Raw genomic sequence first — 13,127 nt, 5'->3', positions numbered from 1 at the left:
CCCGATAGGCTTCATTTTCACCGCACTCATTTCGAAAAGAGCTGTTCATGCTTACAGCTAGACATATTAATGCAACGAGGCACGATTGCACTGCCATTGCCTTCCTTCTACGGCATGCAAAAATAAATTGTCAAAGTACTGACCTCAGTGACTGCTGGATAAGTTAGCTCCACGGAGCGCCAGTGGAACAATTGAATCTCGGCACCCCCAAATTCCTTCCGGAGATCTCAGCCTGTCGCTACACATGTATATTTCACAGTGGCTTAAACAGAAAAACTCGGCTGCTGCACGTGAAGTAGCAGCGAACAAAAGATGGGCTACCGGCATCAAGGAAACTCATGAGTCACCGATCACCATGTCAACCCGTCGAAACGGCATCTGCCAATATTCGTGTGCTACGCAGACTACAAGTGTCCCTGAGTTGATTCAACACAGTTTCGCACAGCACTTTGCTAGACAGGTTGATTGAGTCCAGTCTTTTGTATCAAAGCAAGCGCGCACAAAGAAGCGGGCAGAGATCAGGAGGTGGAAGGGATGCTGATGCATCGCACACCGCCATGTTAATCCGGCGAAGCTTGGCCTCTCGCGTCATTGGCGGTGGATCAGCAGCACGAAGCTCTCCCTGAAATTGCTGGCATCATCAAGCCACAGTCTGCGCAGCATACCGCTGCAGATGTCGTCACTAAACGATGTCTTGTGCCACGGTAAGCACGCGTGAAGAAACAGAAGCAGATTCGAGAAACGAGCAGCAGCTATGAGGATGTTTTCACCGGTTGGCGCGCCGAAACGGAAGCTGCCGCTAGATAGCGGGCGGACGCCCAGACACTAGGCAAGGAGCTTTTAAACTCCTTTAAGGACTGGATAAGTAATTATGTCTACGAACGTCGCTTTACGGAAGGAGTATAATCCTGTCGAGGCTCTATTTTACTTCTAATTTTGTGACAGTAGTAAAAAAGGGATTTTTCCATTTTAACTTCTTATAAGGATTTTCAGAATTTAGCACTAAGAAGTATATAAGCGACGTCCACAATTTCTGCTCCTTTTTGGGCTTATGTGTGTTTACAATCGGCGAAGAAGTACTATTATGCAACAGGAGGATTGAAACACATAGAATTCATAGACATTAGCACGTTTCGGTGGTGCGTGAATGCTGGTGCCTATGAAAACAAAAATATTTGATGCCTTGATATTTCAAGTGCTTTCATGTTTGCGGCAGGCAGTACTCTGAAGTACACATATGTTCAATTTTCACGGAGAACGATGCTTGAAACTCCGCACAAGGTGCCTGTGTTTCACGCTATCTGCTGTGTTCGTAGCTTTCTCGTTTATGAAAGCTTCTGCTACTCTGACTGCAATGAATGACAAGAAGTAGAGTGCACTGGCCAGTACGTGTGGCACAATAGTGAGCTCGGATCACTGCTACAAACACAGAGAAGGGAGTGGAAAAAGACATATAGATAGAAAAATCGAAAGGTCTGCTTCTCGGTAACCGCGTCCGAAGAGGCGACGACTTTGGCTCCATCAGAAACAGACACCCTGGCTCTACGTTGGCAAACACTGGTGATGATATTTTAGTTTCATCGAATTCGTTCCGGCCCTTCATTATTACTTATTTCTGGGTTGATGGTTGCTCGACTGTCTGCTATTAATATGACGGTGCAGGAAAGAAAAACCACTGGGCCCACACGAACTCATAATATCATTTCAACCATCACTAGACATTAAACCGCTCTAGATAACTTTATTCCGCCGAGGTGTAGGCATGATTTCATCTTGAAATCGAAATACACTGGAAACATGCAATATGTGTAGTATAGACGTGCGTGTGAAAAAAGCGTCGGAGCGCCTCGCTGATTCCGGGCAGGTACATATGGCACACGATCAGTCTCCTGTATGAAAAATCGTTTGAAGTATTTTTTTTTTTTTTCATGGAGAGAAAGGTCTTCCGGTTGTGTTTTTTTTTTGGGGGGGGGGAGGTGCGGAAGCCGTGATGTTTAAGTAAATGACGGCAAACGTAAAACGTTTTCGCGTCTGCACAACTAGCAGTAAGGTATGTTTCACTATACATGTATTTTAAAAGCAGTACAGCTTATATCAGTTGAAGCTGAATTGGTTTCAAAAATTTATTTTTGCATCGCGGTAGGAAGTGGGCATTTAGAAGTGAGCATGCGCACTTCTAAATCCCTTTATAGTTGTGCTGTTACGCAGGCGAGCGGCCGAATACTGGTCGACGGGCGACGAGAAAAAAAAACGCCTTAATTGCGCTGGCATGAGTCCTCTCATTAACAACCTGAATGCAGCAGTTCCGGATAGTGCTGTCGTGGTAGTAACTCTCGGGAAAATGCCAATTATTCGGCTAATGTCGCCTATTTGAAAGAAACCACAAAAAAAAGTTCTTTTTTCAGAGTCGGCAGTTCACTATTCTGTTGAACAACACCGCCATAATCGGAAATCGTGCCATGTTTTTAATCTCCCATCGTGCGCATTCATTCAGGGATAGCTGTTAGACGCTGTGTTCCGGCGATACAGATGTCTATCACCGTTTATATTACTGGTACTGTTGGTTCGGCTCATACTTTGTCTTCTCGCACGTTGACGTAACGGATTTAGGCGAGTCCGAACGTGTCCACTGCAAGCTAGTGCTGACGTCGGTCGTCCAGAACTGCAGGCGCACTGCTAGCTGCCACTCCCGCTCTTCCGTCGGTGCTGCCTCCAGAGTCGCCGTCGTTCCTCTTGCGGTCTCTCCACCTAAGGAAGCTCAGGAAGCCCGAGTACACTGTCGGACCGGTAGAGGTGCGGCTGCTGCAGGTGTGCGGCTGGTAGCCGTACTCCGCGTGCACTGAAAAATAATAAAAAGCGCCAAAAGGTGGGAGTGACAGCGAAAAGAGAGAAATGGATGCCATGGTGGATATGACATCATGAATGTGGCGTCAGGCAACCGGAAGTAGAGCCACAAAAGGGCATAGGAAGGCATAGGCGCGCAATTTGAAAGTCCAAAGACTAAAATGGGCAAACAGGAAGTGATTTAAGCTACTAGAAGCAACCAGAAGCCACCAACAGCGGCATCCGGGCTTTCGCATTACTCCAATATAGATTCTGCAGTGCTCTAATTTTTTGTTGTTGCTGTTGTGGCTGCAGGAAGAAGGAAAATAAAATGCACGGGCCTGCAGCTACTGGCTCTGTAGCTGAGCTACCTCCGCTGCCTGATTGATTGATTTATAGGAAGGGAAAGGCGTGGTAACTGCCTCATTTGTTTTCTGTGGGCACCTCAACCGCGCCGTAAAGGAAAGGAGCGTGCGGACAGAAAAGAGAAAGAAGAGAAGAAGAGGCAAAAGACGCGCGCCGTAACGCCGCCTCCCACTCCCTAAGCGGTAGTGGGAGCAATGACGGCCTACAACAGATAAAAATTCGGTGGCTGCAGCTGGCCCCCGCCACAAGCGGTGTTGACCTACCGTCCCAGCCCCGTAGGGCCAGGAAGAGCCACCCTTCACCACCTCGTCCCCACCACCCCTTGGGTGACCACTATGTGATCGTGGACACCCACATCTAATTAGGGCGAGGTCATTTGAAGGGCAAATTTACTGTCATACGAAGTTGTGTTGTTGTGGCTGTAGGAAGAAGGAAAAGAAAATGCACGGGCCTGCTACTGGCTCTGTAGCTGAGCCACCTCCGCTGCCTGATTGATTTATAGGGAGGGAAGGCGCGGTAACTGTCTCGCTTTCTATGGACACCTCAACCGCGCCGTAAGGGAAGGGCGGAAGGTGGGAGTGAAAGTGGAATGAGACAAAGAGGAGCCGTAGTAGAGGGCTACGGAGTAATTTCGACCACCTGGGGATTTTTAACGTGTGCTGACATCGCACAGCACACGGACGCCTCTTCGTTCGCCTCCATCGAAACGCACCACCTGGGGAGCTTTGACGTGCGCTGCCTGGGGATGTCAGCGCACCTTAAAGATCCCCAGGTGGTCGAAATGACTCCGTAGCCCTCCACTACGGCTCCTCTTTCTCTCTTACTACTATCGCTACCACCTTCCTCCCTTCCCTTACGGCACGGTTGAGGTGTCCACAGAAAGCAAGTGAGACAGTTACAGCGCCTTTCCTTTCCTATAAATAAATAAATCAGCCGCCTCGTGCATACAGAAGACAAAATAAAGAAGAAAAGGAAGAGGGAGAGAAAGACACGCGTCGCAACAGCCGTCATCCATCACCGAAACGATAGCGGGTGTAATGAGGGCCTACAACAGATAAATATTCTGTGGCAGGCTAGCCCCCGCCGCAAGCGACGGTGATCCACCTGTCCCAGCCCCATCAGGGGAGTACTGGGGGGAGTACTGTCATACGAAGTCCTGCTTTACCTAGCGTAGTGAAAGTTTCGTGGCGGTAGATGTGGTGAAGGGTGGCAGTTACTGTTGTAGGCCGTCATTACACCCGTCACTGCTTCGGTGGTGGACGACGACTGTCGTTGCGGCGCGCGTCTTTCTCTCCCTCTCCCTTTTCCTTTCTTCTCTATTTTCTCTTTTGTCCGCACGAAGACGCCCGACTACTGTGCCGGAGTACCCGGGTTCGAACCCGACCTCGGCGGCTGCGTTCCGATGGAGGCGAAACGAAGAGGCGTCAGTGTGCTGTGCGATGTCAGCGCACGTTAAAGATCCCCAGGTGGTCGAAATTACTCCGTAGCCCTCCACTACGTTTTTATTTTATGTTTAACATGTCTAACCAACTCGCCCAAACGCTGCCATTATTGAACCTCCACTACGGCTCCTTTTTCTTTCCACTTTCGCTCCCACCTTCCTCCCTTGCCTTACGGCGCGGTTGAGGCGTCCACAGAAAACAAGTGCGACAGATACCGCGCCTTTCCCTTCCTAATAATCAATCAGTCAAGGCAGCGGAGGTGGGTCAGCTACAGAACCAGTAGCAGGCCGGTGCATTTTCTTTTCCTTCTTCCTACAGCCGCAAGAATAACAAAGTTTCGCTTCCATTTTAAAATGGTTTATAAGAAAGGCGCTGTATCTCGCAAGGTCACCTGAACGTGAGATCCTTACATATCCGACGGCTCGAACTGCCTGGCGTAGTGAATGAAGCTCTCGCTTCAAAACTATTTCGAGATCACTGCAAAAACTGTACTGGAGAAATGCGTAGAGCTGAGCTTTGCTGTGTTGTCAGCGAGATGTGTCAGCTGGATTCCGCGCGTGACAGACAACGCCTTTCATGTCAACAATTACAGAATGCCGGTTAACTTTTCATAGGAACGACAAGGGGTGTTCCACTGAGACACGTGACCGGAAGCTAAGGGCCGAAACCACATTTTGGGTGGCTGCTATCTTGGGTCCCAACTATACACTTCACTGGCTCTAATTATTACTTATTCAACCCACATCAACCATTTTGTAACCTGCACACCTGTCCCTGGTGCTCTATCCGATGGTAGGATTCTTTTTTCCTATATATTAACTGTAGTTACTCTTTTAGAACTCCAACAAGGTACCGCTCATGCCTAACGAGCCTACATAATTATTAATGCATTGTATAGCTTGTGGAGTTGTAACAGAAAGATAAATGCGTTTTCCCCGCTTAATCGCGGCTGACAGTTCAAACCGCCGGCCCCACCCTGTGATCGAGTGCGCTACCGAGCGCACGCCGACCACTGCGGGCAGTGGTCCTGGAAACAAAGGGACAACACGTCCTGAAAACAAATTACTGCAATGACAACGACACCAGCTAGCAATAAAACACGCTAATGAATCTAGGTCGTCCGACTCACCAGCAAGACTACAAGCGAATGTTCACCCACGCTAGGGCAGGGGATAAACTCCGAAGCCGCACAGAGCAACAAGGTGGGAAAAGTACCGCGAGGCCTTCGCCTTGGCGGCGACAGCTGAGTCGCGCGAGGATACTTCCGCTCGCGCCAAGTTCCCGATGCCGAAAAGACTTGGCTTTGTCCGCGGGTGCGATGAGATGATCTGGGGTGGCCCTTGTGCTGCCGCGACGCTAGCACTATCTCTCGATTTTTATTGTTAACCAATAATGCTGGCGCCATTCCGCGATAGCTATAGTAACTACCGCGGAGGAAGGCTGACCTTAAAGGGGACGATGGGAGATCGCTCCCCACAGGCTAATTGTGGAGATAATTAGCTAGAAAGAAGAAAACTACTACGAGCTGCCTGGACGGTACGAAACCACGATCTCCGAATTTTGCGTCCGGTGCCTTATCACTTAACTATCGCAACGGTTCGATCTACTCCTAGGTATTTATACTTCGTGTAGCCTATACTTATGATTGTTCACCATCATAAAAGCGAACATGGAGCTTCCTGTGAACCACGCGTGCCACGTTGAATGCGATCTAACGCGGAGGCCGGTAGCTGTGCGATAACACTTTCGCTACCTGCCTCGTCGATGCCGCCAGATTAGAAGCTCCCATTAACGTAATCCGCAAACCAGTGCAGAAAAAATTGACGGGCTAAATTACGTTATCTATAGAAGGAAACCGACAGCCACATATATAGGGGTTATAAATCCCTATTTTCACAAATCACAAATGTAAGTGTACTATTTTGGCATAACGAAGTATAAAACATTTAAGTGCCTCAGCAACGTACAAATATATTATAAAAAACTCAAATCCTAAGACATTTCTGAAAACAATTCTTGATATTTGGAAACGCTTGAATATGCAAGTAAACCCCCAAACTAAGACATTCCAAAATGTATAACACTTACTGAATTTCTCTCATTTTTTAAGTTGTGCGAATTTGGGACGGTTATCTGTAGGTTTGTTTTGTCTTTGTTAATACTCTTTTGGGACCACCGACAAAAAATGGGCAGCTTGAAACGGTAAAACCAAGTTCGCCTAATAAATGGCATGTCTCCATAAACTTTATAACGTATCTCGAATTGCAGCCAAAAAAAATAGCCTTTCAAAGAAAACATTGTGACGCCTAAATCTAGCATACAGAAGACAAAAAACAACCGCAGCTACAAACTTTATCACAACCAGAAACGCTTCACATTGGATGTAAAAAACCCTAGGAAAGCGACTCCAGAACGCACCCCCCCCCCCCCCCCAAAGTGTGGTAAATTTCCTCTTCTCTAAATCTGAGCCAATTAAAAAGTGGCGGGCTTATTTATAACTTCTCTTCGCTTCTTGGCACCAATGTTCCCTACTCAGTTCGGTGAAGTTGTTTTGCCACTCATGTAAACATTTCCGGTGAACCGTTGAGACTGAAATTTACTTTGCAATTTCGCCAAGAAATAGTAGTCATAGTCCGGAATTTCCTTCTGTTCATAGTATAAACAGGGGTGTTTTAATCTTTTGCTGCTCATGGAGCGGGCTTTGTGCGGAACGGTGAATTGAGGAGTGCAAGCTTACTTGTCATCGTGAAGACTGGGGAGCCAAACTTTTCTTCTAGGCATATTCATTTTTGTTTTCACAAATATCTCGTAGCGCTTGACACACGAACAAAATAACAAAGTTATCTCATCATATCCAGAGTGCCACGCCCGCACCCTCGCTCAGGCGCACACCGGGTTCTCATCTCTGCAAAAACTAGACAAACATCTGCGCTGGTACCGTCTGTGGAAGCCCTACCGAATAGAGACAAAATAGTTGAGATATTTAGAAATCGTCCACATCTTCTGCAGAATGAGCGCATACGTAAATTTCCTCACTCAGATAGTCGGTAAGAGTCCAAGTCATTGTGCAGCTGTATAACGGTTGGAACTGAAGTCGCAACTTTCAAATTCGCCTTCTGGCCTCTCACTATAAAGTATCATAAAATACATCCGGAATCAAAGCAGCTGATTGCCGCGATTGACGCCAGTTTCTTGACGGCACCTCAATCGTAGGCCACCATGCTCCGACTTAAATTGTCCTCTGTATCACAACCTACTGAGAAAAAAAAAGACACTAAGCAAAAAACGAAAGCCAAGGTCTCAAGCGACACATCTAGATGGCGATACGGGTTCCAGCATGCTGAACATTGAGCTTCCAGCGCGCGCATAATCGCAATGGATATTTGCAGTAGCACCTATATGGCGGCCCCAAAAGCGTTAGAAATCTCATAACGAAGTCCTTCTTCCCCTGCATTCGTTCACTAAAAGGCGTGCTATTGTTCTTCATAAAATCAGTTATAAGTGCCAATATAGCTACCAGCCGATCGCTATATCTTCCTTGGACAGCTGAAATCTTCGCCTACTAAAAATGCGATTACATTATTTAACGAACATAAACATCTTGCATGCTGCACAGTGTTGTTTTTGAAGCCGCTCAAGCACAATTAAGCTCTCGGAAACTTTTGACTGAATTTTTAAGGTGATTCTAAATGTGTAATTCACTTTGTTATTCTAGTTATCTTTCAAAAGGTTCGGTTTGGTTGGTTTCGGGGGTTTAACGTCCCAAAGCGACTTAGGCTGTAAAATATGCCGTAGTAGAGGGCTCCGAGAATTTCGACCACCCGCTGTTCTTCAACGTGCACCGACATAGCACAGCACAAACAGGACTTCCTCTTTCCCTCCATCGGAAAGCCGCCACCACAGCAGCGATTGAACCCCGCATCCTTAGGGACTGCACTCGACGGACGGATGGATAGATGGAATATAGGAGCCTCCCCTTTGAAACCGGATGGTAGCTGTTGCTAGCATGCTCGTTTTTTTTCCTCTGGCCAACCGGTATATAACAGATGTTATGGTAACCACCGGTTGGATTTTATGTTCATCCTTTCTCTTTTCTCTTTATAAATCAAATTCATTTTACTCTGCCGAAATCTGTCCGAAATTTGCTTATTCGTTATGACTCTTTTCAAAGCTTTTAACAACGTTTCCTTACTTCTTGGACCAAGTTCATTAATCAGCATGATCAGAATTTCATCTATTTCTGTAGATGGGCTTTTATAAATATTTTGTTTCTCCTTTTTCCCGTGGATTGGTCAGTTCTAAGTTGCTTCGTATCCGGCTATTTTGTGGTGCTCCCTGATTTTTGGATAGTAGCCTATCATCGCTCCTAAATGATTCGGCTATAACTGATGTAATGTAGTTCACAGCGTTGTCTCCCTTTAAACAATTTCCCTCGTGATCTTCAATCCGTTCATACATTCATTGATTATTTTTACCTAGCCACCTTATGTGGTTCCAGAATTTTCTTGGTCCGCCTCTAGTGCCATCGTAGATTTCAGCTATCCAGCGATCATTTGACTGGTTGAGTTTACTTTGGACAAGGGCCTGTACATCAGTTTTCTATGATCGATACGGTTCCTATTTTTGGTCTGTTTCCTCACGAGATACATGTGCTTTCTTTGCCTTTCGGTGTTCCATTGAAGCTGCCTGTCGTTGTTCAATGGCTTCTTATTCCACCAGATACGTGGCTTCCTCTTTCCATTCCAGCTGTTTCCTCCTTAATTTTCCTCCTCATGAGTAGTTCTACCTGTTCATAATCCCAGTCTTTCATGAGGCTTTTCTCTCTTGCTTCCTCTCTGCCTGCTGCTACCTCCGTTATTTGATTGTAGTTTGCGTTCACTGTCTGTCTAGTTCCGTTTCTCTTTTCATCAAGTATTACATCTGCAGACGAATACGTTTATGACCACTTCCCAGACTACACTCCCCTTCTTCGTCTATTTCCATTTTTGTGAGCTTGCTATACACTCCCTGCGACATTAGGCTGAAGTCAATGGTCGTCTGCCTGTTCCGGAATTCCCACGTGATTTGTTCCTCGCATTTTGTTTCTCTATTTACTATAACTAGATCGTGTCGCTCACAGAAATCCAGCCTTAACTTCCCGTTACAATCCGTGTATCCATCCAGATCGTCGATGTGGCTGTTCATGTCCCCCAGTAAATAATATCTGCCCCGTCTCCAAACTGGCTTATATCGTCACTGAGACATTTAACGAGATCCTTGTTTCCCTGCCTGCATTGGTGTCCTGTCCCTAAATAAACTATTCCTAGCCATGTCCTTATGCCGGCAATTGTTCCCGATACGCAGATACGTTCTTTGCAAGATGAGTTTATTCTTTGCTATTTTTTTTCTTCGTGTATCAACACAGCTACCCTCCCCCTTTTTCTCCTTTCTGTTGCACACTTCCCAGACGTAGCCTTCTATAGACGGTGGAGTATCGCATAGACCGTACACACCTAATTTGTCCTCCTTCAACTGCTGTTCCATTTCTAGCCACTTCGCTCTCTTTCTGCCCCCTTGCATGTTTAAGTACCTGATCCTAGCGTTAAATTTCTTTTTTGTACTTTTTCTATCAGGACCTCCTCTTTGCCATTTTGTTGGGCTCAGCCTGCGTTATTACACTTTCTTCTGCTTCACTTTCAACTGCCCCTGCGCTTGGAGCCCTCAGGGACCCCCTAAAAAGCTACAGCCCTGCCCACCAGGCACCAGCCGATCTCTGCTCCAACCCTTCTGTTAAAATGGATATCATGTCGTTGAAAAGCTTTGTCACAACTTGCTCTATGTACCTCTCTGTTTACTTCAACCACCTTAAAAGGTTTCTTCAGACTTAACTTTCTTATGTGATGATTCACTGTCACCACGTCCTTTGCAAGCTTGTCGTTCGTTCATAGCACCTCTGGTACTGTGCACACAACGATCTGCGCTTGCTGTGTTATCGCCCCGATACCGTCGACTCCCTGAGCTAAACTTTCCACCATCCCTACAGCGCCACCATTGACGACATCGTTTAGCCCCGCTGCTATCCCCATATTACGCCCTGCAGAATTTTTCGACACATTCCATGATAGATCGACTGCACATGCTCATGTTGGAATCCCTGCCTATGAGAACCCGGGAATTCTCTCTCTCCCTCCCAACTGCAGGCTCAAGCAGCCCGCTTCGGGTTATCCGTGTCCTCTCTGGGAATTTCATTGTTCCTTACTTCTTCCTGCTTCCAGACTTCTTAGTAGCTACGTCTGAATATAGCTCTGCCGGTTCGGCACTGCCTGGCCTAATTTGCCTTCACTGTCCATGTCAGGGCCGCACTGGAATGTTCGTCCTTGTTGCTTCCAACGACAGTACCGGCCTTGATTTCTTCTATTTTAGGAAGCTGTCTCAGCAATTTCTCATTTTCTGCCCTTATTATACCTAGTTCTTTTTTCAAAAGCTTTCACACGCGGCACTAGACCAACCTTTTCTTATTCAGCCCTGTCCAGCCGCGCATTCAGGACGCAACACCGGCACAAAAGGTCAGTGCCGCGAACACAACTGGTTGTACATTATGATCACAAATAATTTCCCTAACGCATTTAAAACACAATATTGAAGCACGATGTTTCGATTCAATGGGCAAACTGGCGCTACTCTGTGTCTGCACGATCAGCGGGAAAAAAGCTCGCGACTTTCATATTCTGTTCGATTTTTGCGAGCTTAGTGCTAACAGTGACAAGAAAAAACAAGAAACGTAAAAGCTTGTACGACCAGACACAACAAGGATCAATCTGTGAAGCATATGATGCGTATCAACTTGCTGTACATAGATATCCGCTTGGCAACCGCCTACGAGCGCAAAATGCTCTACTATAGAATTTGGTTTTTCCAAAGCTTGTGTATTGGTTTCAACGCCAGAGAAAGAGCTATGATGCCAAAGTGGGACCCAGGTCAGTGAGGGATGATAAAACTGCGATGATAAGCGTTGCTTCTTTACTTCTTGTGATTCTTGTTCTCGAGACTGGCTGGCTTTATCATTGCGGTGAGAAATTATGTAGCAGATTTTTGCTTCCCTCCAATAATCTATCCTCCGCTTGGACGTCACAACCCTCGCTTGGGTGCTGAAACCGAAACTGAATTAGACGTAAACAAAAAATTATTTTATTTATTTAAGTGTCGTAGGCAATTTACCTTTAACGGATGGTTAGAGATCATAAATCACGCAGCCAAAAATTTAGATGTATACATACTCCTTTGATATGCAGGGTGTTCCAGGTAAGACTAAGTTATATTTCAAAAACACCCCAGGTAGGCACAGTATGCCCTAAAAATATCTCTAATCATCCATTTATTTCCCTGAACCACTAATTAAGTTTTATTTTACTAATGTAATTAAGCGGTTAGCCCCACGGGTAATTCGAAGCCGTGAGCAAAGCGATCTCATATCAGTTTTTGCAGTGAAGAAAAACTTTATTCCTAAAGCGCTGCTCCAGAAGGAAACCCATCGCTTTTTTTTTACATGAAACCGGAACTGACCAGAAGACATACCCAAGAAGCTGCACACAGAATCGATGCCCGCTGATGACGCAAAGCAGTGGCTACAGCCTTCTTTCGAACTACAAGCTCTAGTCCTCTAGTCCACCATGGTATACAGAATGCAGCCGGTGGCGGAGCTCGGGTTGAAGACGATGAGGATCGGAGCCATATCCTTTGAAACAGGTCCATACCAGAACTGGTGCGCAGGCCGAAGGTAAAATAAGAAAAAAGAGACACTAGGGAAACAATAAGGAAACAGAAACGCTCTAACCAGTCGCGCATGCCAGCCAAGATGTATATCATAGCATTCGCGAACGTCAATGCAGGCACATGCACCAACTTCCACAATTCCCGCACCATGTGGAAATGATTGCAGCCCCACGAGCTTCGCCGTCGGAGGATGCACTGGGCCCGGATGGCGGTCTGTTGGAGGTTGCGTTCGTGCAGGCTGTAGATGTCTATCTGTGTGCAGGGCAGCACGCCGAGATATCTATATTCAGTGCACACACTTAGTCTCACTCCGCAAAGGGTCAGGTCAACTTCGCTCTCACCTGTACCTGCTAGTTGGACCACGGCCGACTTTTTGGCACTGAACCTGGTTACCTCTTTGTAGCAGATGTCCAGCAGCGACTGTTCGTCGCTTCGACAATTCGCCGTCAGCACCATATCATCCGCAAACGCTAGTCCTGGTAGCCGGCGGCTTTCGTCCAGCCCAACAGTATTGTACGTTAGGCTGAAGCCAATGTCTGACCTGATGAGCGCTCGCTCGAGGCCAGCCGCATAAAGAATATAGAAAAGTGGTGAGAGGGAACAGCCCTGTCGAAAGCCTTTGGTCACACTCATGCAATCTGACTCCACGGGTCCGAATCGCGCCGTCACCGCGTTCTCTGCATACCTCCGACGTGCGTCCAGTAGTGTGCCAAGCATTCCTAGGGCATCACGAAGATCAAAGAG

General features: G+C 46.7%; 1 protein-coding gene across 1 annotated transcript in view; it reads right to left on the bottom strand.

Annotated features, from left to right (window-relative positions):
* Window positions 1–1,967: 1,967 nt before the first annotated feature.
* The window catches only part of LOC146177501 (serine/threonine-protein kinase haspin-like), a 46,058-nt gene continuing 34,898 nt past the window's right edge, over window positions 1,968–13,127 (bottom strand). Inside the window, exon 10 of the mRNA XM_084581581.1 lies at window positions 1,968–2,839. Within this exon, the coding sequence (XP_084437707.1) occupies window positions 2,637–2,839 (203 nt within the window). The 3' untranslated portion in view covers window positions 1,968–2,636. The remainder of the gene's footprint in view (window positions 2,840–13,127) is intronic.

This window comes from Amblyomma maculatum, chromosome 10 (genome assembly GCF_055883805.1).
Source record: "Amblyomma maculatum isolate TAMU_Amacu chromosome 10, ASM5588380v1, whole genome shotgun sequence".
NCBI lineage: Eukaryota > Metazoa > Arthropoda > Arachnida > Ixodida > Ixodidae > Amblyomma > Amblyomma maculatum.
This window is presented reverse-complemented; position numbering and strand designations above follow the sequence as displayed.